This window comes from Strix uralensis, chromosome 1 (genome assembly GCF_047716275.1).
Source record: "Strix uralensis isolate ZFMK-TIS-50842 chromosome 1, bStrUra1, whole genome shotgun sequence".
Taxonomy (NCBI): Eukaryota; Metazoa; Chordata; class Aves; order Strigiformes; family Strigidae; genus Strix; species Strix uralensis.
The window spans coordinates 134,178,207-134,203,100 of NC_133972.1; the positions used below are offsets into that span (position 1 = coordinate 134,178,207).

At 48.0% G+C, this 24,894-nt stretch overlaps 2 protein-coding genes and 1 long non-coding RNA gene across 9 annotated transcripts in view; all 3 read left to right on the forward strand.

The window, feature by feature from the left end:
• Positions 1-1,767, forward strand: part of RAB2A (RAB2A, member RAS oncogene family) — a 44,698-nt gene extending 42,931 nt beyond the window's left edge. The window contains exon 9 of the mRNA XM_074881802.1: positions 576-1,767. Coding sequence (XP_074737903.1) covers positions 576-671 — 96 coding nt within the window. The 3' untranslated portion in view covers positions 672-1,767. The remainder of the gene's footprint in view (positions 1-575) is intronic.
• A 7,382-nt stretch (positions 1,768-9,149) lies between these two features.
• LOC141948885 (uncharacterized) lies at positions 9,150-14,930 on the forward strand. 3 transcript variants are annotated; one of them, XR_012630580.1, is made up of 3 exons: positions 9,150-10,841; positions 11,817-12,809; positions 13,337-14,930. It is a non-coding gene; the product is annotated as an uncharacterized LOC141948885 (long non-coding RNA). The 3 variants fall into 3 exon arrangements; XR_012630578.1 differs by having other exon boundaries at positions 11,817-12,015; positions 12,591-14,930; XR_012630579.1 differs by having other exon boundaries at positions 11,817-12,015; positions 12,723-14,930.
• Positions 14,931-19,486: 4,556 nt separating this feature from the next.
• The window catches only part of CHD7 (chromodomain helicase DNA binding protein 7), a 135,304-nt gene continuing 129,896 nt past the window's right edge, over positions 19,487-24,894 (forward strand). For 4 of the 5 annotated variants that reach the window (XM_074881812.1, XM_074881839.1, XM_074881829.1 and 1 more), the window contains exon 1: positions 21,078-21,569. The gene's annotated coding sequence lies outside the window, so the exon portion shown is untranslated. Of the gene's footprint in view, positions 19,873-21,077; positions 21,570-24,894 lie in introns of those variants that run through there. The other variant, XM_074881820.1, reaches the window with a different exon arrangement.

The window sequence follows — 24,894 nt, forward strand, 5'->3', positions numbered from 1 at the left end:
TGCTGTATTTTTAGGTAAAATCCACTTGAGGGAGTGAGGGTTAAGATATAAGTGTGATTTTGATGAATGAAAGAGCTACGCTGTGTGTGGGTTCTTGGCAAGTAGCCACGTCTTTCGGGATCATAGAAATTATTGATGACACAGAACACTCGTATGCCCTTAGCCTCTACAGCTGATTCAACACAGAAAGAAATGCTGTCTAGAGAGGAAAAGTTTTATATTAAACTATTAAACTAATGGAGATTTTGGTGAAAGGGGAGAGGTTATATGTTCCTAGCAAATGCTATGTATTTTTAAAGCCTTGTACTAAGTAGTAGTCAAATACAACTCTTGCTCTGTGTTTTGTGTTAGGAGTTTAATGTACAAAGTTCAACAGAGAGATAAAATTTAAATGAGAAGGAAAGCTTCTTCCTTTATATTTAATCACCAAGGACATATTGCTAAAAAAAGTATCAATTTTGCTATATTTATTGCATACATTAGCAGAACATGCTATGTGATCTTCTAAAAAAAAAAGCTTTTCAATTATATTAGTGTTCTAAAATAATTACACTGTGTATTAAACTTCATTTCAGGCAAATGGCATAAAAATTGGCCCTCAACATGCTGCTACTAATGCAACACTTGCAGGCAATCAGGGAGGACAACAAGCTGGAGGAGGCTGCTGTTGAGCCTGTTTTTACTTTCTAGCTGCCTGGATGGGGCCTACTAACTTGTTTGTTCACCCTTCCCTCCCTCCCCCCTGCCCCGCTCGCCTCCACTTCAATTCAACTGAGACATGAAACTTGTAAGTTGGTTTCCTGTTGCAGAAGACTTTATCCTTCAAATTCTTGTATAACTTTGAATAAATGGTTAATGTTCACTTAAAGACAGATTTTGGAGATTGTATTCATATCTATTTACGTTTGATTTCTAGGTCAATTGATGTGATTATTTTTGTTAAATGTTGTCTTGTGCCCTTGACTACGAACTGAATTGTATTAAACACTACAAAGTCATCTGAGTATTTTAATCAGTTTGTGTAGTTAGGTTTCCCAGCTCCTGCGGTTACCTAATGTTTAATATTGTAGAGCTGTCCTCAAGTTTTTTGTCAATTTTCAAGGCTATAAAGAGAAGCAGAAGGACTCTTTTAATTCTGTATTTATCACTTTCTGTATATATAGTTTAATAACCTGCTTGGGTGTACTTGCCAAGCTAGAATTCTTTAATGCATTTGCATAAATTCTATACTACTTAGAGCTTGAAAACTACAGAAGCATTAATAGAAATTGCTTGGACGCTAAATTTTAAGCCTTTTTGACATTGTTAGCATGTTCATCCTCCCCTGTCATTATCCTGAAGTCCAAGAGAAATGCTTAATGTATATTACTAGAGGCTACATACGTGCTATCTATTTTAATGCCAAATGTTTGCTGTCTGTCCACAATTTCCACAGCACCTCTTCAGAAATGGATTAGCTGTTTGCCTTAACGAATACTGTAGGTAAAAACAGAGTACGAATGAAAAGTAGAGGAGGAGTTGATAAATTTAAAATGGCACATTATAAAAACTTTAATCTTTTCTTAATGTTCTTTTCTTGTTTACCACTTGATTTCTAGGTATATTTTTCATGCAAGGACAGTTTTTCAACCTAAATGTACAGTGGTTGTGTAAAGTTTTCTTTTAGTGACAACTTGTAATCCTAAATATATGGTAAGCATCTTGTCTATTGTGAAGAGGGTGTGAAAATAAAATCTGCCAGTTTGGAAATCTTGATGAAAAACAAAACTAGAGATGCTTTGGTACTTATTATGTGGTGGCTGGGGGAGGGGAGATGTTTTGCCTCAAATGAAAAGGTTGCAACAGTGCAAACCAAAATCCTGTGTTTAAGTGGTTTTGTTAAAGTATACAGAATATTCATGACATTTTTCCTACAAATGAGGAAACACCTGAGTTTCCATCTCATCCTATTTAAATAAATTTCAGATAAAAGGGTGACACTAATGCTAGGCCATGCTTCATGTATCTTAAAAAAAAAAACCCACCAAACAAACAGGGAGGGGCAGGAAATAACTGCAAAACTTTTGTCTTACTGGACCAATACTGACTGCAACGCAGCACTGGGGGATGTGGATCCTCGTGTCATCCGTTCTTATTGTCAGAACTTTAACATCAAGAGCGAATAAACTTTAGCCTGACAGGTGTAACATAGCAGTGGTTCTGAGATTAAATAAAGTTTAAAAAATGTGTGGAACCTTTTGTTTGTATCTGGGGGAAGGGACAACCGATAAGGATTTATGTTAGTTGCCGACTTCAACTGTTTTTACACGTTTAGGAGCATTATAAGCAATGCAATATAATTGTTTTTAACTAAATTCTTAAGAGGCTATGCCATTTACATACTTTCAACTGTTAACTGTTTATTATATGAAGTTTGCACTTATAAAACACACTTAGTTTCAGTTGAAGCTTGAAAATTCTGTTGTGTGATAGTAACACCATAGGACTGAATTGCATTGATGCTGAGGGAAAACTGGCTTGTAGTAACTAGATGCTCGCAAGAAGGAATTGAAGGAACAAGAGTGCTTGCTTGAATTAACTGCTTGAAGATTTTTTTGCAACTGCCAACATTGCTTGAGATGAGATGGGAGAAAAGCATGCTTTTCTATAGCAGCTTCAGCTACATTACAAATGGGAGTAAATTTCTTAGCCATAAAAGCTGCCCCTCTTAAGGGAGCAGAGGAGGGGAATTTGTATCCTGTCCGAAGAACAAAAATGCATGGTGTTCTAAGTGGTGAAGATTTACAACACTACAGCTTCTGACAGCCACTCATTTTCTGAAAGCATGGAAGATGTATATTTTAGGAAAGAGCCGCTAGCTGGTTTTTTTACTTTGGGGGGGGGGGGGGGGGCAAGGGGAATGTGCTGTGATACTGATTTTTTGATCCTGCTGGTTGGTCCTGGTTTACATGCCAGTCTTATACTGTACATTATGTTAAGAATCTGGTACTTTCAAAGAGGAGCTAGAAGAAAACCAGTGTTTCCTCTCATTCTGGCTGGCTTTCTGGAACAAGCTTTGTTCATACATAATCCTTTTGTTGCCGGTTAGAAATCTTGGCATTTTTGTGGCTTTTTTTGAGAAGCCCCTGATGCTGTTTTATCCTATTAGAATTTGAAAATTACATAGCACAGAACCTAGCAAGGAGGGTTTACTGAGCGTGTGTTTTACAAGGTTATTCTTTCACAGGTTTCAGTTTTACTTGTACATGAGTGACGGATAACTTGCCGAGTTTCATGCTGAATTCCAGTTGCTTTTATTGGTTGCCTTGTCATAACCAAAGAATTAAAACAATTGTTCCCCAGCAACTTGTACAGCTGTTACATGTAATGTAAAACTATCAATACTAAAAAATCGTACCAAGGTGCAGTTTCCCTGTACTCCCAGTTTAGCACGTGGTATAAACCATAGATAACTTACAAAAGAGTAAATTTGGAGTGACAAATCCTCTAAGCGTGACTTAAGACTTCTCTCTTATTTCTGCTTAAAACGAGAAGCTCTGGGAATTTTGGCAGTCATTTAAAGATTAACACTCCCCCTCAATCTTATACCTGTGTGTTTCTGTTGACTTCAATCATTCTGATTTATTCCTGTGCAAGATCAGACTCGGCAATGACTTAAGGTAAATGACTGCCAAAACACTTACTGATAAGCTAAAATAATGAGAGACTGTCTGAAGCCCCTAGCAGGCAGCGAATGCTCCATCTCGTGCTCCAGAGAGGTCTCCTTTCTGCTGTGTTACGCTTTTTGTGATGCTTAGTTCTTGTGTTGTTGACTAGTTGAAGAGCCTTCAACCACAATATTTATATATTGGTGGGGTTAGAAGGGCAGAGATTAGTTTTAGGCTACATGGCATACATTTAAGTTGGGGAAGTTGTTTCTGCCTTGAGAGTTTACGTAGTGACTGTTAAAGCACTAAATCTGTTCTTGGGAAGAAAGGAGAACCTCTTATCAGGTTTTAAGTTAGTTAAACTGAATCTGAGTGAAAAAATGTGTATTAAAACAAAGCAACTTAGAAATACTAGAAGACAATTTTGGGCATTAAAGGATTTTTTTTTTTTTAAGTAATCATTCTACATGAGGGCACCCCAATGTGCCTGCATTTTTCCTGAAGTTGTTACCAGTAGGGTATTGCTTTTGTAAATGCTGATGCCTCAGATAATGATTCCTCTCCATGGACTATTCTTTTGACACTACTGATTGTCCTACAGCATTCTTCTTGGGGTTGATTCGTTTGTTTGTTTGTTTTTCCCTCCTAAATCAAGTTTCTCTTGTGTATTATCTCCTTTTTGTCTTGTCTGTTCTGGTATTTTTTCATTCAAACAATCCAGTGAGCAAAGTGCCACTTTCCATCTTCACTGCTCCACATCTGTTACACCTGCACTTAAGGGAATTTGCCCAGTGTGGGGCATTTGCTTTGGGACGGAAGGGTGGGATAGAGGGGGAGAAGGATGTACTATCTTGCTGCATGATATAAAACCATGAGGGAAGTATTGCATGGGTTCTGTTACTTATTACACATACCCCTGTACTGTTTTGCGTGTGCGGGGGGATACGGTTTGCCTTTTCCTCTTCCACTATTGCATGGGAGGAGATAGGGGAGAAGGAGGAAGACTAACAGGTTTTATTTGGATATCTTAATAAATGTGTTTGCTGATATCATACTTCTGATTTGTATATACTTAACGTTCCTCCCCCTAGCATATCTGGCTTTTCTTCTGCCATGTTACTGCAGTGTAACTTTAACAGTATGCAGTGGTGATTTATTTTAATATGGTACTGAAATCTCCATTTGTAAATAATCCAGGCTGCTGCTGTGTAAGTAGCTGATGAAATGTCTTTACTGGGTCTGCTGCGTATGAAAGAAACCACAACATTAGGCAATAAAAACTACTAACAGAATGTTATGAAACCAAGACCATGACAAAAAAGCAGCATGTTGTGGATCTATCATTTTTATTCTTGGGACAGATTTTATTATTTTTGGAACTATTACAAGACTTATGTTAAATATTGTGGATGATAAGAGGAAACAGACTCTTGGCAAACATGGAAAACCAATTACAGCATATTACCCTATTCCCCTTCCAATAAAGGAGGGGCGAAGCTAAAAGTTTATTCTTTGCCTAGCAGCTGGAGGAGGAGGAGGGGGGGGAAAGTGTTCCTGCTTTAGGATTGACTTGAAGGAAGAGATTTTTGCTGTAGCAATCTTACCACAGGCAATCCAAGCTGGAGAAGGCAAAACCAGCGTGCTCCACAGTCAGTTTTACTCCAGTCTAAAACAGTACGATGTTGTCACAGGATCATTGATTAAAGAAATCACTATACTATCAGGTATACTGTTCCCTTAAAAATAAATTTTAAAAAATTGTGTTTGGTTGCAACCTTCAATACTGCCACGTCTCCCTGTTGTGATGATGAGTATTTCCAAAAACTTGTTTTGACAAATAAACTGGAATGTGCATCTGATACTCCGGCACAGGATTTAAGAGCTATATCCCATGGCTCTGTGTGACACAGAGGTGAAATAAGGTGCGGGGAAAGTCTACTCTGTTTAGAATCGAGTCTACTACACTGTACATCAATTTGAATTCCTATCCCCAATTACAGTTCTTGTAAAATTGTCCATGGCAGCATGTATGTAGATGAATCAACGCATCGGTATGTTTTGGGTTTCTTTTCCCCCTACAGCATAGTTTTGATTTTTAACATTTTTTCTTTAAAGAGTCAGAGATACAAATGTTTGTATTGGGCAGAATCATGTTGATGGTTGGGACTAGGGTACATTTGGTGTAAAATTATAGCAGGATCCAATTAGCCTTTCTTACTTAAGCGAAGCCCAGCACCACATATCAGACTAACTGGAAACTGATTGTTTACTTTTCTTAGACTTAGACATAAAATACTAGGAGGCAGGAAAATCCTTAAGTGAGAGGACAGCTCGAAAGAGACCAAGGTACAGTTGTAACAACTGTCAATTTAACATTGTTTACTTGACTACTTTAACTTGGACAGTACGTTTTCCAATTAGGGCTTGGGAAAACATTTTCAGACACAGGAAACGTCTGAAATAATGTGACTTATAAGACAGTTAAATAACAAGGGTACTCAGAAAGATAAAAACCCATGGGGTTGCCTGCGGTCTCCCATGGAGACGATGCGGGGAGAGGCTGTGGGTTTAACAAGCGTAACCCAGCAGCTGAACGCTGCCACCTATGCCTGGGAGGGTGTTGCTGCTCCAGAAGCATAAGTGCTGGGCCGACTGTCATGGGGGACTTTTAAATTTGGACACCCTATTGCCAGGTGCACCTTGGTACTGCTAAGACCGGAGCTGAGGCAGTGTCCAGAATTTGAGGACACGTACATGTGGTTTTCAGGAGGAGAGATGGGAACAGAAGCAGTAGCAGAGGGCATGGGGCAAATTAACTTGCCAAGTGCTGGCTCAAAAAATACCCAAATCCACACACAACACCTGTCTGGGATTGTTGTATACAAATACAGCAAAGCTGTGTCTTGAATGTAGTTGGAAGCAGATTCTTCCATTTTTTTCTATCACGTTTAATTTGTGAGGATGGCTGGACCTTATTTATAGGTTGCTGGTTAGGTTCATGTCAAGAGTACTTAAAATGGACAATACCAGAACAAGACATGAATTTATGTTTCTGGTGTCCTTGAGAGTCAATCCATCCACTTCTAAGCAAAACGTGACTGACTGACCTAAACCAACTGGTCACTGACGAAGGTCTGTCAGCCATCAGGGGTGTCCAAAACCCAGCAGATGGGCTGTGCTGATTCTCCTTGCCTCACGTTGTTCAACTCTCATCTCACAAGTAAAATGTTCCTGCACAGACAGTAAAATGTTTGCGGTGTCTGCCATAGCTATTGCTATGAAGCAGAAATGAAGTTTGTATGAAGTATGTGCAATATTGTAATCCTGTCTGGGATGTTTTTCTATAAAGCCATGTAACTTCAGAGAAAAGGGCATCCTTACTGCTGAAGAAAGTCTAATGCGTGTTATGTCACAGCACCGGCCTGCAGGACTGACCACTGTGCATCATAAATTACTACTTTGCCATTTTCTCTGGATTCCTATCCAAGTCTGATTCTGTTTTCTTTCCAGTTTTCAGAGTTCCATGTCTTGTCTGTTGTGCGTTTCTCCACATCTGTACCTCACTTCTCTTCCTTTTTGTTACTTCTCCCACCTTTTCCTTTCCTACTTGGAGTTTGGGGCTGAGTGTCTGTTTAGGGGGAATGATTCAAGAAAAGGAGCAGCACACTTACAGTTCCCTGTTCTTCTGGAAGACCTTTATTAACTATCACTTGTTAAAAAAGTAACTAGTTTGTCCACTTTGGATGAAGTGACATTTGCTTATAACAATGCCGCTGTATAAACTTAGCAAACATAGTTGGTCATAGACCCGTCTACTTAACTCTGTTGAGGACCCGGGAGAAGTACAGGGCACGTGAGGAAGCTTGCTGAGCTGTGCCTAACGCAGCCACACAGCAAAAGGCTGGATAACCGGATCTGGCAGCATGAACACCGAGCACAGAGCACAAAGTGGTTTGTAAGGTTGAAGGTTTGCCTTACTCATCAGCCTGCGTGGAGGCTGCTAAATCCCCTCTCCTAGGTCCTGCACGAGCAGCAGAAGGCTTCAGTACCATCACGGAAGAAAAATGCAGTTGCCTATTAGCAATTTCTTTGGCCAAGCACCATCTGAGTGGTGTTCTGTTGTTTGTTTTGGGCTTTATTTTGATGGTGTATGTAACTTTATTCCATCCTACTGGCTTTCCAGTTTAATTCCAATTGCTGTGCAAGGCAAAAAGCAGTTTTCCTTCAACGTCAGATGAACTCTGAAGTTCTGAAGTTGTTATTGTTACTCACCAAATGTAAAGAGGATCCGTTCAGGGTTGCAGCAGAGGAGAAGCAGCTACTGAAACTATTGCTTCATGAGCCAAGGAGTAAGCTTGCTTGCTGCAGGAAGGAGCAGACGTCTCATTATCTGGGTGCTGGGAGCCGCCAGTCTGTTAGAGCCGTCTCTTCCTGCTCCACGAGGACCGAGGCGTCTCTTTGCCGTACGCAGAGCAGTAACGCGATACTCCCCAGGCTTATCAACCACTATCAGCTAGATCTGCTGTTTGCTCCAGACTCCACCTTTGCTTGGAAAGTGCTTGCCATTCCATGAGGTAATTCTTCCTCCCAGCACTGTGGCTTGTTACGACGACCAAGTGCTCCTACCATAAACCAGGACAGAAAGTGAAGCAAGCCTACCCTCCCCATCCACGGGCCATAACTTTTTCTCCATCCTGGCGGGAAAGGCTATTGCGCTTCACACTTTTGCTCTCGCCATCGCGACAGCAGCAGTGAGTCGGGCAGGGAGGGTGAAACACCACAGCCCGAGCCCAGCCACCGACCTCCCGCCAGCGACGGGGCCTGAGCAGCCACCCTGCTGGGGCGCGCCGGCTCCCAGGCCACCGCCGCTTCATCCACAGGTGTGAGGGGAAAACCTGCTCGGTTGGCACCGAGGCCTCCGCGGCCACTCTGGGGCTGATCTAAATCTGCGTTATTTTGATTTGGCTTGGACTGATTAGGAACAGGTCCGGACTAACATACCATAAACACCTATTAAACCGAAATAAATACGTCTACAGGGGGCTCAAGTTAAACGGGTGCAGCTTTGCCAGTGCGGGGGAGCCGGAGGCGGCGGCAGGCCCCGCCGCCGCGACTCATGGCGCCCCGGGGCCGCTCCCGCCGGCCGGCAGCCGGGATGGGCCGCTCTGCCCGCACGGACTGGGCGGGACCGGACGGGACGGGACGGGGCGACCCCGCTCCGCGACGGCACCGGGGGCTGGGGGGGGGGGGGCGGGGCGGGAGCGAGGGGGTGGTGCTCCCCATTGGCCGGCGGCCGCAGCCAATCAGCGCGGCCGGGCAGTCGCCGTCAGGGGAAGGAAAGCCCGGGCGGGGTGACGTCACGCGGGGCGGGGGGAGGGGCGGCCGCGCTCGCGCCTGTCGCCGCGGGAGGGGGCGGGGCGGGGGTTCCCCCGGGGGGGGGGGGGGAGGGGGCGCTCGGTGGGACCGGGCCGGTGGCTCCTCGCAGCCCCGCTGGGGGCGGCGGGGGCCCCGTCCCGCCGCCTAGACCGCGGCCGTCGCCACGGCAACCCCGGGGCCGCCGCCGGCTGCGCGCTCTTCCCCGCGGCCCGTCCGCCCCGGGGCCGCAGCCCCGAGGGGCCGCTCCGAGCTGAGGCGGCGGGAGGGCGGCCGAGTCCCTTCGGGTCGCTTCCCCCGTCTCGGCCACAGCCCCCGGGAGCTGCTCCCTCGGCAGCTGCTCCGCTCGCGAACCTGGCCGGGGCGGCCGGGGGAGCTGCTGAGGGGCGGCGCGGCGGCAGCCTGAGGGGACGGCGCCGGCCGTTGGGGCGGCGGGGGAGCGTGCCCGGAGCCCGGAGCCCGGTCCGGCCGAGGAGGGTGAGCCTGCACAGGGGAGGTTTCCTCCTGGAGCAAGAGCGCCGGCGAGCGCGAGGAGCCCTCCCCACACCGAGGGGAAGGGGCGCGAAGTCAGGTCGGCACTTTGTGCAGGCGTGGGGTCCGACTCCTTGGCCTGACCGCAGCCGTGGCAGCTGTCGGCGTGCCTAAGCCAGGCCGCTGCGTCAGACCCCCGGGGGACTTTCGTCGGTGTTGTGTTTGTCCGTTCAACACGGGCTTTTTTTTTTGCACGCAGCCTCGCTGGCGGTGAGCCTTCCTCCCTTCTCCCCCTGCTACACGGCCCCGCTGTGGGAGGGGAAGGAGACGCGGGAGAGCCGTGTGAGGGGTGACTTCAGCAGTAAAATCGTTCCCTGGGGCTGCGTTTCTTGTGGTCACTGCGAGGGCTGCCCACCCTGCCGGCCCCGCGGAATCCTCCTGGAGCCCATCCCAGAGTCCCTCCTCTGACCCAGCTCCCACCGAAGCTTCGCTGACCTACCTGTGGGGGTACCTTGCCAGCTCTGTGACCGGCCAGGCCATTTACAGAAAAGGCACAATATAGCTATTCTGCTTAGAAAAATAATAGAAAATTCGAGGTTTTTAACTTCTTTCACTGCGTTTTATTATTTATGACGCTATCTCCGAAATAATTTCAACTTCTTGCGTTAAAAAGTTACTGCAGTGGAGGAAGAACACTTTCACTTTAGTTTTGTAGTTGGCGAAATGAAGGTGAGAAAACAAGCAGTGAAGGTAAATATTTTGATCTTTAAGTGGCTGGACAATTGAACTTTCATGTCTGTAAATTTTTTCACGACATTAGCAACAAGCAAACATTTTTACTGTCACCTGTTTTACTTGTGAATGAAGCAAGAATCTGGGTTGTAGACGCCTGCACATGCCTTCTGTACTGATACTGGCTTTAATTTTAGTGTAAACTAGACTGGCCTCATCTAGGGAAAAAACAAGATAGAGGAAATGGAAATTCCCCATAACGTCAACTTTTCATTAATTAAAGTCTTCTGTGGATGATTCAGTATTAAATGTGATGCTTAGACAAGTTTCATGTTACGAAGGTAAAAGAACATTTTCTTTTTGCTCTAAATCTTAAAACTCGATGAAGTGCGTAAAAGTTGACAGTGGGCATAGTCGGTATTTGCCTGGACAACTCCTTCAGTTTTAATTTGCTTTTTGGACAGGTAGAGTACACCACAGGCATGCCTGGACATTTGGCCCTTCTGAGCAGTTTGTCACTGAGGAGGCAGATAACTGCAAACTCAAAGCGAAACCATTTCAGTGCTCGCAGATGAAGACCTCTTCTCCTTTTTTGACCTCCTGACATCCCCAGTTTAGGTGGGTTTAAATAAGTGGAGAAACGTATGCAATGCATCCTTTCAGGTACACACTAATAGTATATATACATTGAAATACTATTTGATAGAAAGACAAGCAGCATCTGAAAAGCACATAAGCCTAATTGATTCCAGACACAACTGGCCTGGATTTTGTTTCCTCTTATTCCAACTTTCTGACCTTGTAAAAATTATCTTGATTGTGTTATACTAAAACAAGGCCATGATCTTGCAAAAACTACCATGTGTGCTAGCGCTGAGAAGTACTGAGTAATGCACTGTGTATGGAACAAATGTCGACAACATTGGGCCCCAAGTTCGTTTCTTTGTTTTCCTTTGCTTATATCTAATCATGGTGAAGCAATAGTCTCACTTCTGCTAAAAACTGAATCTGGGTTTTTGTTTTTAAAGGAGGTGAAAAATGTGTAGTAAAACTTACAATTTGAGGCGAATGATAGGTTTTAAATTCTCACAGCAGTTTAAGCTACTGGGATTTTATGGCAACTAGACTAGGGGGAAGAACAGTGAGGGTTTAAAAATATGTATCGCCTGTAATTTTTTTCAGTACTTTTGTCTGTGTGTCTAGTGGTATCTTTGTTTTTCAGAAGACTGTTCTAGGGATCGGTAGGAAAGTTTAAGGACTTACTGGCTTTGATGATAACCCTTACGATATCATTGTGCCTTTGTATAAGCATGTAAAAAAGACCTAGGACAGCATAAAGTGTTAGATGTGCTGCTGTCTTTGGCACTGGAGAACTTCTGAGTGTAATTATATTTTCTGCTTGACAAAAATCGAAGGCCCAGGTACACTGATCCTTTTATTGCAATAACTGCTGCTGCTCCTTCTGTTTGAGAATCTTCAGCTTGCTAGCCTTAATCTCTGTGAAGAGTTGTGACAGTTGTTTCCAGCATGTTGAACTGAACAGATGATCCCTCTCTTTATTTCTCTGAAGGCTGTCCTTTTGGTTTTTTTCAGGATCAAGAATAAACTATGTATTTGTGCCTTTGTCAGCCAGGCTCCCTTGTAAGTACTGGGATTGCCTGTTTGGTAGCAAGGAGGCTTATAAAAAGCAGCTCCAGGTGGAAGTGAGTCTTTTCCTGCTCCTCCCTCCGTCCTGCTGCAATTCCCTTTCATCCAGGCCGTGAGAACTGCCTGCTCAGACTAAGCTACAAATGTAAGACAGTTGTGGTCACTTGACCAAGATATTAGAATATCTGCATTTACTTATGTTAATTCATTGATGTTCTGGGGAGTTTCCGTGTATATAGTGTAGCACATCAACTTACGGTGGTCATACAACAGGAAATGTGACTTAAAAAATGAAGCCTACCTCTAAAGAAAATGAGCAGCTTTTCTGCATCATTAAACTTGGTTTCTAAGAAGTTGGTATCAAATTGGCTGCCATCATGTTTGGGCTTTTTAGCTCAAACATTAGCAACGATTCTTATTTCCCTACAGAATGCAAAGTGGACACGGTGTGCGATATATTATTTATTAAATAAAAAAACTGACAGTATATGCACTGTTCTGACTCAAAAGTCATGTTGGTAACCAGCTACACCAAAGATTAAGCACTGAATATTAGTGCTAACGCTGCATCTGTTGTCTTTATCTTCTAGCAACCATTTTACAACTTTTCTGTTAAGTTGTAGACAAGCTTCAGGTAAAACCCTCTTGCCTTAGAAGCCGTGATACAATCTGTGCTCTCAGTGTGAAAAACACGGCGTGTTCTGGCTTGCATTTTTTAAGAGAGAAAACAATTGGTCTGTTGCATAAAAGTTGTGCCATTCGGTGCAGCGCTACCGAAGTGTGCAGCCTACGAAGTGTGACCTGTGGCATTACGGATGCAGCACACATCCCCTCCCTCCTCTGCAACCACAGGATGAAAACACGAGGTCTTTCTGCCTTCACTGAAATAAGCAAGTTCTGTTCATCTGCTAAGAATGTGCAAGTAAATATAATGATTGTGTAAGTTGCTTGTAATACCCAAAGCATAAACACACTTGTGCATAGGGAAGGTGAGTTTCTGGCAGGTTTCCAGGGGAGTTCCCTCAGCGCTGCAGAGCTGAGGCATTCCTCTTTAAGAATAAGACAAATTTTAGATATTTACGCAAGAGAGACAGAAAAGCTGCAGAATGGAGGGATAGAAAATTACGTATATGCTGGTGGAGGTGGTGCTTTTAACGCTAATCTGTGGCTCTAGATTTATTTCTTCACGGTTAGCACTGGGTGGTATTGAACACCTCTACTTTCAAATCATGTCGGCATGAATGACAAGTACGCAGCATCTCGTGGAATCAGATTTAATGTGTCTCCTGTGAAACGTATGCATAAAGTGAGGTGTTCCTTTATTTGGGAGTTGGGATTATGAGAGTACATTTTGTTAAACTCAGTTTTAAATTTAATATTTGTAAGGTTCAATTAATGGTGCATTTTTTTTAAATACTTCGATGAGCAAGCTCTACTTAGCCAGGCAGTTGTTTCTTTTCTTGCAGTGAAATGCTGCACAAGGGATACACATTTGGCCGGATTGTGAGAAACTGTGAAGATCATACAAGGAAGTTGAAGTCCTTAACACGTTTGCCGAATGTCTCTGACACTATTTGAATGTTCCAGTACCCACAGTAATTAAGGCAGGCTACAGTGTGACTGCGTTTTCCTTTTCCTCCATATTATGCTGTTTCTATAGAGTATTGATTCATATTCAGAGTTTTGGCCCTTGAAGTGTTCTGTGCCAGTGAAATGAAGACCACAGCTGACAACTTGGCTACTCTGTCACAGCAGAACTCTTCCATAAGCTTTAAACTTAATTATGTATGAGACCTTGTTCTCAGGGATGGGTCTGAAATAGTGGAAGGAAGAATTTATTTTACTTTTTCTCTCTCTAAGTGTACTGTGATTTTATGTATGTCCCTATATCCTTCTGAAACCAAATTTTCCATGCACGCCCTTCTGGAGAGAGAAAGGACGAGACAGAGAAGGAGAGAGGCGGAAGAGATGTTGCCAGTCACTCTGCTGTAAGGCACCAAGATACTACTGTGATAAATTTGGTGTAAGAAAACACAAAGAATAATATGGATTGATGTAATGCAGAGCACGTTTATGAAACGTCTCAATTACACTGAGCTGGGAGGATGGTGACCGCTACGGATGATCAGTTCAGAAATCAAAATGAACTTAAATAAATGCAAAAGTGAAAACGGTTGTCAGTGTCTTGGAGAAATCAAGGTGAATGGTTAAAGGGAGTTTGTAGACAATCAGTAAAAAAACAGCAATGGACAATGCAATGCTTTTGCAAAATGCAATGCTCTCTTAGGATTTATCAATAGGTGGCATATGTAAGTCATAGAGAAAGATGTAAAGATGACTCCACTAAGTGCCAGTAAGGCCTCCACTGCACTATTGCCTTCGGTTTCATGTTCTGTGCTGAACAATAAAGTACAGGACAGGGCAAGAAGAAAATAAGCAATGTAGAATATCAAAGGACATGGTGAAGGAAGGGAGGATGCTGAGCCCGAAAAATAATTTTTAGAGGGAATTGGATACATTTGCCAATGTGTAAAAGGTTAGAAGAGGTTTGATCAACCGTTTTTGAATGCTGGGGGGAAGATGAGATACATCGGATCCGTACAGAGGGAAAATGACTCAGATTGGATATTAGGAGGGTGGGAGGATGATACAGATTGGACATTAGGAGAATGGGGGGAGATACAACAACAGCTTTTGAACTGTTGTAGTGAAATACCAGAACAAGCTAGGAAGTTCGGGTATCTGCTTCATGGACGGTCTCTAAGCACAGGTTAGACAAACAGCTGTTGAGGATTGTCTGGGGCTACTTTATCCTGTCTTTGTGCGGCTGGGGTGGGGACCAGATGGTCTTTTCAGATCCCTCTCAGTCCTCTTCCTAGAAGTTTACCAAGCAGGGAGGGGAGTGGACCTGAGGGTAATGAGAAAACGGTATCATCCTATTAGTTGATCCTCTTTCAGAATAGAAAAAAAATCGGAGAGAAACCACACCTAACCTAACCGTATCAGTAAATGTGGGGTTTTTAAACTATTGTTGACTTGCAATTTTATGAAGATTTACCAAAAAATACATGAAAAAGTCATAAAACTTAACACATTTAAGGTGTTCCTTACTGCATTTGTAGTGTAACAGTTTAAAGAAACAATTTTAAATGCATCTTTTTCTCGATGAATGTTGAGTAGCAAAAATAACAAGTTTATAACTATTTTTCAGGGGTATTATAAATGTGTGTTTGGGGCTGTGGGTTTTAAATTGCCTCCCATTTTGAAACAAGTAAGACAACACACATAGGTATTTCTGACTGTATCTGAGAATGTCACACCTGGGTGCTCCTTGCATGTGCCAACCCAGGAAGTAATCATGACGGATCACTCTCACTCCCCAGTCCACAGAAGGAACAAGTTATTCAGTACCTGCTCTGAAAAATCTGTCTTGAAGGAAACCTGAATGGAAATGTGAAAAGTCAGAGCCTCGCTTCCTCGGCAGGTGAACTCTGTGGCTGCAGCGGCGTTTCCCTCCCTCCCTGCCTCCCCCGGGCTGCGCGTTGGGAAGTTCCAGTGAAATATAGCCGCTGTGGAAAGTCCTGCTCACGGCGAGGAGACGTGACCTCTCGGCGAGTCAGATCCAATTTTACAGGCGGCTCTGAGTCAGGGTGGAGCCCGTGAACTGAACTTTGTATTTAAGAAGGAAGTGATGTTGGTGGCAGCTTGTGTTGCTAAGCAGACAAGTTACCATATTTTTATGTCAGCTGATAGTTTCATCGGGTGTGTGACTTCATTCTTAGATATGTTGCCTTCCATTTATTAAGGACAAAGGTCAGAAATTGTCAGCGCTGTGATAGCTGTGTCTCTCCATATAAGAAGAGGCATGTCCTACTGAGCCGTCAAAGATGGAAATGGGAGTCCTTAATGCTGCTTCTGCACGGTGAAAACAAAACCAACCGTGAAACTGTCAGTTCGTGTCACGGTCCAAGAGCAAATGTCCTCACGAGCAGGGATGTTGCAGCGTAGGTCAGTTCCCTGGTGTTGCTCCATTTTTATAAGAACTCACTACTGTTCCTGATTAAAGAGGTGGCCTATCTAACCCAGTGTCTCGTCCCCAGTAGTAATGGGAACTGGGGGGCTGAGGTGAGCAGTCGGGCACTGGCCTGTTAAATCAGAATTTAGATGGAAAGCTAAGCAATCCTGCCTCTTACTTGGGTAAACTGAGCGGTGAGTCTGTTTGGGAAGGAGAGCGCGTTGTTGGTCGCCTCTGTGCCGCTGGCGCTCCGGTGGGTGCTGCCTTCCAGCTGTCCGGATTGTCACGGGTAAGTGACGGTACCTGGGCAGCGTTTCTGAGAGACCTGAGGGGGAGACTGCAGGCAGGTTCGGGCAGCTGCCCACAGCTGTGCGTGCACCCACGCAACCCACAGTGACGAGTCACGGCCTGCTGTCTCAGATGGCATTTCCACCTATTCCCCCCCTTCTAGTCTTTGGTTACATCTGTAAGTTAGCCTTGAGAAACCTATATGTTGTCACCCTTGTTCTGAGAAATATTACTGTCAGAAAACTTCCACAGAAAAGAATTAATTTTGGGAGTGGTATTAATTCTCCTTGTTGGATTTCCCGAGGGTGAGGCAGCGGGGAGCGCTGACGTCCCTCAGAGAGCTTTGTGCCTGTAAGGCCTGGCAGGTGAGTGGCACATGGACATGAGCTGCCGGGGCTCTCTGCCCCTCTGCTTTTCTGGTTCAGTTCCTCAGTTAAGGACTTCCCTGCCACAGAAGTGGCTGTTTGGGACAGTTCCAGCTTTTGTCACTGGGGCTGGATTGAGTTTCAAAAAAAAAAAAAGCAACCCACACCAGTGTCTACCCTGGCTTGCCCTCTGTTCCCTTAGCTTGCTGGTGCCACAGGGTGGCTCCTTGTAGCACTTGTATTTCTAACGCTTTTAGCTTTTCAGCTGAAATCGTTAAGGTTGTTCTTTCTGATAGGAGTCTACGGCTTCCTGGTACTAACCAAAATCCACGTGCTCTCAGTATTTCAGCGCGCTGTACATTGGTGAACAATTTCTTCTGAAAAGGGAATAATGTTTTTCTTTAGCATTTGGCACATCTTTATAGTCTGGGCCCTTTTGGCCGCTTCACCTTCTCAGTCTCGTGCTTCCATTGCTGCCTAACTTTTGAGAAACTTTGAGTAAAACTTTCACTTGTGAAAGAAAAAGAAACCGTTTGTCTTTTTTGCTTCATTTGACTGAAACAATGTTCAGAGATGAATAAAACGTGAATATGTGTCAGGGTTGTGCGATTTTGGAGCCGCTTCCCACCAGTCATGGGACAAAACGTGATGCTGCTACTTGTCTGAGGCTGCGAAATGGCATCTCGAATACCAAGCCTGGAGTACTTGGAGGGCAGCTACTCCAAGCACATGCTTGGGCTCCTGATCCAGTTTCACATCTCTCCTTGCACAAACAGAAGTAAAAGAAAGGCTGCAAGATGAGAAGTTGTTGAGGTTTGGGTACATCTGTACAGAATTTCCTTGGGAGCTGCAAGTTCCTTCATCAAAACAAAAAAGCCTTTTGGCAGAAGCCAGCTGGAGGCATGGCACAAGCACGGGTACTTTCTGTTGGAACCGATGCATGGTTTGGACCATCACAGTGCTGAGCAGGTGAGAAAGCAGCTTTTCTCAAGCAGGGTGGGTTGCTCTGAGCTCTCCATGCAGAGCCCGCAGCATTAGCAGTTCTCAAACAAGCCAAACACGTGGACTGAGTTACCAGAAATGAGGCACGGACTGCTGGGGCCTTGTGGCCCGAAGGCCCACCTGTGCACGGCTTGTGTGGGGACTCGGCGTCGTGAGGTGTCATCGGCCACCTTCAGAAGTGAGAACGTCTAGACCTTGAGATTGCATTTCACCATACCTGCCTGTTAAAACAGATGCTGGTTCTTCAAAGTCTACTGAATAAATAGCCTTCGTTTGTATTTTCATGTGATACTAAATCATTTGCATTTCGTAATACTGATGTTTTAAAACAGATGTAAATGCCGCTTGGTAATCTCTGTGCTGTACTTCTTACGGAGTACATTAACTTATCTCTGCATAATTATGCCTGTCATACAGAGTGACTTGCTCAGCTTTGTCCAAACTATCCCCACCTTGAAAGTTTACCTAGTTAGGTAAAGTGTAGCAATTCATTGGGGTTTTGTTGGTGCACATACCCTTGCTCTGCAACTGCTGTTGAAATTCTCAGCCATTAATGCAAATTCTTTCTAATCTGCGAGCCAAATGGCTGCCTACATCAGATGGATTACTTCGTCCCAACAGCATACAAAGGGTTGGGTGGCTACGAGAGAATTTTCATCCCTGTCATCTCTTGGATATTTTAATAAGGTGTTACCAATAAGGTTAATCATGAAGACTGCCATGTTGCTGTTTCCTCACTCTCCTACGGAGCTGCAAAGTGCTTGTTGATAACTTGGGGAGTTATGACTTTCTCTTTGGGGACTGGCTGAAGCACAAGTTAAGGTTTCAAACCCGCTTCCTCCGTAGCAGCTATGCAATGATGTATTTCAGACCTGTCTGGTACTGCCGTCGAGTATCCGTGTGAGCGAATGTGTGCCACACCTGGACCACGTCCCACCTTGGGGTGGTGAAACCCCTGTGGCACTTCCCCTTACTCTCCATTTTCTTTTGCTGCTGAGGAGTTGGAGAGCAGCTGTAATTCTCCCAGTTCTGTGAAAGTGCCGTTTGAGGATTCTGTTTCTTCTAATGTTGGCAAACGTTGGGAGAGTCTCTCCACATTTTTATTACCCAAGTGGTAAGCCAGCTGATTTCATAGGCTGCAGCCTGAGGATGATTTATGGGACCCGAGGAGCTGGTTCTGTGCCTTCAGCAAGAGGCTGGGGCGTTTTCTTTTACCTTGGAACAAACATTTACCTAAGTACCTACCCCTCGTTGCTGGTGCCATGCTAAAATACCTTTTTAAAGAAATGCTGCATTTCTTTGATTGTCTTACCCTGTCACCATGATATTCTTTAAACACTTTTCATGCTCGGAAGCTTTGCAATCTGATTTCTGCTCAACAAGAAACTGAAACAAGTTCTAGAGGGAGCAGTGAGGCTGCTGGCAGTTGGTCTCAGAATGAGTTTCTCTTGCCCCTAAATCTTGGAGAACTTAAATCTTTGAAAGCAAGGGGAGTTCCAGGCGGGTTTACGCTATGCCAGGGTCCTTGGCTTCCAGATTAGGGGCGCAGTTGAATGATACATGCAGAAAAACAGACTTGTGGGTTAAGTGTTTGGAGGCTGTTTACTTTCTGGTCTGTCAACATACTGCAAGAGAAAACTGAAACTGATTACAGTAACTTGGGAGGATACCTCTGTGTAGGGTTTGGGTTTTTTTTCTTTTTCACAAAGTAGAGAAATGCACATTAAAAATAGAACCATCGTAAACCGAGCAAATTTGGTGAAGGTATACTCAGGGCATGTGCTGCTTCAAAGGTTTTCTTTAAATACTATTTCCACTTGCTATTTTTAACTTTATGGAAGACCACAGTGAAGAACAGGGGACGTATTCTACCACACTGTCACGTGCTATCAGGTTTTCAACACGTTTTTCAGTTGAAAGCATGGGACAGCGTCACCGCCCCGGCTGTTGGCCCCTCTCCTTGTGACTGCGCGGGCCCGGCTCCACGGGAGGTGGTGACACCTCTCCAGCCACAGGCTGTCCCTTCTCACAAAAAGGTGCTTTCCCCCTAAACCCAAGAGAGATTGAGTAGGCCAGACGTGAACAACACGATGCGGAAGAGTTTCAGACTTCCTCCGGAGAAGCCTGAAAGATTCCCGTGGCTGTAGCGGCCCTCTCAGCCGCAGCACCGACGCGGACGCCTGGATCGACAGAGCCAACGGCCCAAGAAGCGAGAGGAGCTTTTGACATCCACCTTGTCTGTGCCTGGCTTACCTACTGCGTGAGAAGAGAGCAGAGAGGAAAAGCTGTGCGAGATCCCGTGAAGATGCCTTCTCTCTTTCCCACAGAGGAGGTATGAGTGTGGGTCCGGCAAAGAGCCCCCAGAAAGGAGGGGGGGGGGGGGGCGGCCCTACTCAGCAGCACATGACTTTGTTTTTCCTTCTCCGACCTGCTACAAACGACGATGGTGGAAAATTGTCTTGTCAAATGACTCGCTGAAAATTCCTGTAATGCCGAGTATCTTTACACTGGGTTTACATTTTAATCTCTTTATACTTTTAAGACGCTTATTTAGTTTCCCGAGTGATGCAGGGAAGACCGTTAAGTGTGCTACTACTGGTAATCACTTTTGGGTGGGATTTGTCCAATTTACTTACGGAACGAGTTTGTTTCGGTTTGTCTCACGACGTTGAATGTATGGCTTAGAAACACGACAGCAGCAGGGCTCGGCCTCGGCCCCGGCCCCGGCCCCGGCCCCGGCCCCGGCCCCGGCGGGACGGGGGCGCTGCCGCGGGCGGGCAGCGCTTAATGGCCGCTTCTCTTTGAAAACTCGACCCGCTCGGGACAAAGTCCACCCGAAACCGCGGACTCGGGCGATCCTGCCCCGCCCGCCCCGCCTCGCCCCGGCGGCCGGCAGGAGAGCGGCAGGCGGGGGCGCGGCGGCCGCTGCCCGGGCAGGGCCGGGCCGGGGCCAGGGCAGGCCGCGGGGGGCCGGGCAGCCTCCCGGTGCGCCTCTCGGTTTCACTTCGCCGCCTCGTTTGGGAAGTTCGAAGCGCGGCAGTGACACAGTGACACCCCCCCACACACCCCCGCCGGGCTTCACCGGGAGTTTCCCGGGCCGGTCCGGGCCGGGCCGGGCGCTGACCCCGCGGTGCGGGGCTGCCCCCCCACCTCCCCCCGGGCCCGGTCACCGGCAGACGGGGCGGAGCGGCGGGGGAGCGCACGGAAGCCGCCGTGCCCCGTGTCTCGTCCCCCGCCCCGCGGCAGCGCTTCCTCGCCCGGCGGCGGCAGGAGCCCCGGCGGGGCGGGCGGCGGGGAGGTCAGTGACCCCCGCCCGGTGCTGTGTGTGGGGGGGTGCGTGTGTCTTTTTTTTTTTTTTTTTTTTTTTAATCTTCCCCCCCCCCCCTTTTTTTTTTCCCCTCTCCCCCTAGCTCCTCGTTGCATAAATTATACCGGGCGGGGCGGTGACGTCGCGGGGGGGCGGGGCGCGCGGCGGCGCTCGCCCCCGGGGAGGGGGCGGTGTCGGGGGCGCGCCTTGTGGCGGCGGAGGGAGGGGGGAGGCGGGGGCGGGCGGGCGCAGGGGGCGGCAGCCGCGGCAGCCGCCTGGCTGGTGTCGCGCTCGGCTCGGCTCCGGCGGGCGCGCTCGCTCGCTTGCTCGGGAACTATCGGATTAAACTTGAATCGAGTGAAATTACACAAAGGAGCGAAGCGGAGCCGGGACCCGGCGAAGACCCCGAAACTACCCGAGACCCGCGCTGACCCTTCCTTCTCCCTCCCCTCCCTTCCACCCCTTCTTCGCCCGCCCGCCCCGGTCAGGGATCCCCCTCCTCCCCTCTTAGCCCAGCCCCGGTGCGAGCGAGCAACTCCGTGCGTGCGTGTGTGTGTGTGTGTGTGCGTGTGTGTGCGAGACCCCCCCCCCCCCCCCCCGGCCAGCGGCACCAACTCCGGAGCGTGTCCCCTCCTCCTCCCCGGCCCCTCGGCGGAGGGCAGCGAGGGAGCGAGCGGGGGACACCGGTCCCCGACGGCCCCCGACGGCCACGCACCGGCCCGGTGAGTGACCCCGCACCTCGCTGGGCGCGGAGGGCGGGCGGGTGGGGGGCGAGGGCCATGGAGCCGGCGACCCGCGGCAGGTCTCCGGCCCCGGCGGAGCGGAGCGGCGCGGAGCTGCTCGCTGCCGGCGACGGCCCGGGGGGGGGGCGGGGGGCAGGGGGGGGGGGGATGCTGCGCCCCGCCGCGGCTCTGGGCGAGGCGGGGCGGGGGGGGTGGGGTGTCTCAGCGGGGCACTTCCCCGGGTGTAAATGGCTTTTTGTTGTGCTGCGGCCGGCCGGCCGCCTGCCTCGCCTCGGGGGAGGGGAGGGCACCGGGGAGCCGGAGCGGCGGCGCCCCTTCCCCTTCCCTTCTTCCCCTCCCCGCCCCCCCCGCGCCTCTCCGCAAGTTTGGAGGGTGACTAAAAATCCGGGAAAAGTTGAGCGAAACTGCGCGGCGGCGGCGGGCGGGGGCGGCGGGGCCCAGCGCCGGCCGGGATGGCCGCGGGAGCGCTTCCCCCGCTGACCACGCTGACGGCTCCCGGCGGCCGCGGCGGCACAACAAGCGCTAACAAAGTGAGGGCGCTTCCCCGCCGCGCACGGCCCGGCCCGGCCCGGCCCGGCACCGCCCCACTCGCCGCCGCCGCCGCGCTCCCCGCCGGCACATGGGTCGGCGGGGCCGGGGCCGGGCCGCAGCGGGGGCACCCCCAGCGGAGGCCGGGCGGTGGGTGGCGGCGGGCGGCAGGAAGGCGGGCGGGCGGGGAGGGAGGAGGAGGAGGAGGAGGAGGAGGAGGGAGGCGGGAGCACGAGGTGCCGCTGCGGCCGCCGGTGCGCGCGGCGGGGGGATCGTCCTGCCCCGGCGGCGGCGGGAGGGGGGGCAGGGGGCGGCCGGCGCTCTCCGGCGGCCGGAGAAGAAAGAGGAGAGGGGGAGGAAGGAAGGGGGGGCCGGGAAGGGAGGACGCTCCCTAAGGCAGCCGGAGCGGTGCCGGCGGACGCCGCATAATAGGGGCTTCACCCTGCCGGGCACCTCGCTCCGCCGGGGCGGGCGGGCGGGCGGGCGGCGCCGCCGCCGCGCACATGGGGTCGGGGCCGGGGCGCTCCCCCCCCACCCCGCACCCCCCCGCCCCGTTCCGGGCCATTTTGAGGGTGAGCGGAAAAAGGTGGTTTGAGGCCAAGCGGTCAGGGCTGGGGAGGGGGGTGGGGAGGGGAGGGAGGGGGGGGGGGCGGCCGTGGCTCCGCGGAGCGGGGAAGGTGGGGGGGGGGGGGGAGCGGAGCGGGGCCGGCGCTGCGTGCGGGGAGCGGGCAGCGCGTGTGTGTGTGTGTGTGTGTGTGTGTGTGTGTGCGGTGGCGGGGGGAGGGGGGCAGGGTTGTTAGTGAGTCTCAGGGAGAAGGCGCTGCAGGCAATGAGCAGCCATCATTACGTTGCCTTCATTTATCCCGGTAGCGTTACATCAGGGGACGCGCTCCCACGCCGGGGGAGCCCCTGCGGGCGGGCCCCACGCCGCCGGACCGGCCTCCGCGGGTGGGTGTCGGGGGGGGGCGCGGGGGGGCGGTCAGGGCGCCCTGGGAAGGGGGTGGCTGCGGGGCAGGGGCTGGAAATGGAGCCGGTCTCCTCGGCTCGCTCCTGCACCCCGCTCACGCCCGGGTTTAAAGTAGTTGTTTTTTAAACAGACAATGGACAAAAGGAAAGTCGCGGTGCCCGGGAGTTCCCTTCCCACTGCCGGGGCCGCTCGGCGCGCCGCGCAACTCTCCCGCACTTACCCACTTTCTGCCTTTGTTTTCGTTTGGGAAGGGACTGAGCGTGCCTTCCAACTACAGAAAAGGGCGATATTTTTTTTTTTTTTCATTTGCCAGCAGCTTTGTTTTTCTCCCCCCCCCCCCCCCCCCTCCACCCCTCCCCTCCCGCCCACCCCCCAGCCACTTGGTTTTTCGTGGATTTTTGGCTCGGGGAATATCAGAATAACCTCGATGCGATAAGTTTGTTTCTGTGTCGATGTGCGTCTCGATTTTACTTTCATCAAAGCAGATTGCGAGCTGTGTTTATCCTAGAAGATGGCTTTCGGGAGAATGTGTTTGCCTTTTTTTTTTTTTTTTTCTTTCTTTCTTTCTTTTTCTTTTCTCGTGGTATGTGGGACTAGCGGAGATACAGACAAGCAAGTTGAACAAAAAATGTTTCTGTTCATTTCCTCACAGATCATCCATTCTAACGACGGCAAAAAAATCTTAATGACTATGACCTTAGCAGCATGGGTAGCTGATTTATCCCAATTATAAATCCCGTTAGTTTGCGGTAATGTGTGAGTATCAATATATAATTCATATTAAAAAGCATGATCGGTAATATTTTTTTTTTTATAAAAGTTGAAATCCATCGTTTTCCAATGAGAGTGCTGCATCTGTCGCTTGGAGTGTTTTTGTCTCGCTGTTGCACAACAGAGGCTCTCCAGTCTTTAACCTAAAATGGCAGCTTTAATTTGACTGGGGCCCATTCATTGACAATGATAATAAAAAGGCTGAAAGCTAAATGTAGCTGGATGCTTGGGGCACGTTTGCAGAACTCTCTCCTTTTCATTGCTAGGCGCTGCTAAGAGAGGAACTTCGAAGCTCTCTAGTTTCTATCTTGAAAGTTTCCAACACTTTTTTTTTCCCATTTAAAAAAAAAAAAGAAAAAAAAAATCACGTTGCTCTGCATAAAACACGTTCTAGACGGCAGGGTTGCTGACAAACTTAACGGTGAGAAGATAGTTAGAGAGGGCTTCTTCTGAGAGGTCTGTCTTTATAACAGCAGAGGAAATACTCTAGTGATGCCTTTTAAAATAAGATGCAGTCTGGGGGAAAATTAACCGTTTGTTTCTGAGGTTTGTAACAGGTGATTAGAACAATTACATTCTGTACATTTTCCGATCTCCAGCTACTAGAAGCAGGAGTGTTGCTTGCTTGTTCTTGTTTGGTGGTGTAAATGTGCTCAGGGTTTCACAGAGATCCTTTTGATAGTGTGCTATTTTCCTCTAGGATAAAACCACAACTGTTTGGAAAAAGTAATTATTTTTTTGTGTGAGACATCATTTGAAGTTTGAAACAGTTCTACAAAACAGAATTTCCCCTACTATAGCACTGGAGAGTGCCACAGATTCACACATCCCCTGTCCTGCATTTCTGTTAACCTAAACTGCTTATTTCCAGTCTCTTTTGAGCTTTTTTTTTTTAAATAAGAAATATATAAAGGTCATTATGAAAGCTGTAGAACAGGCTCTTAGAAGAGTGTTAAATGCTTGTGATTGCAAGTTTTAACTGAATTAGTGATTCACTGATACTAATTGGATAATCGTATTTGACCAAATATCTTACTA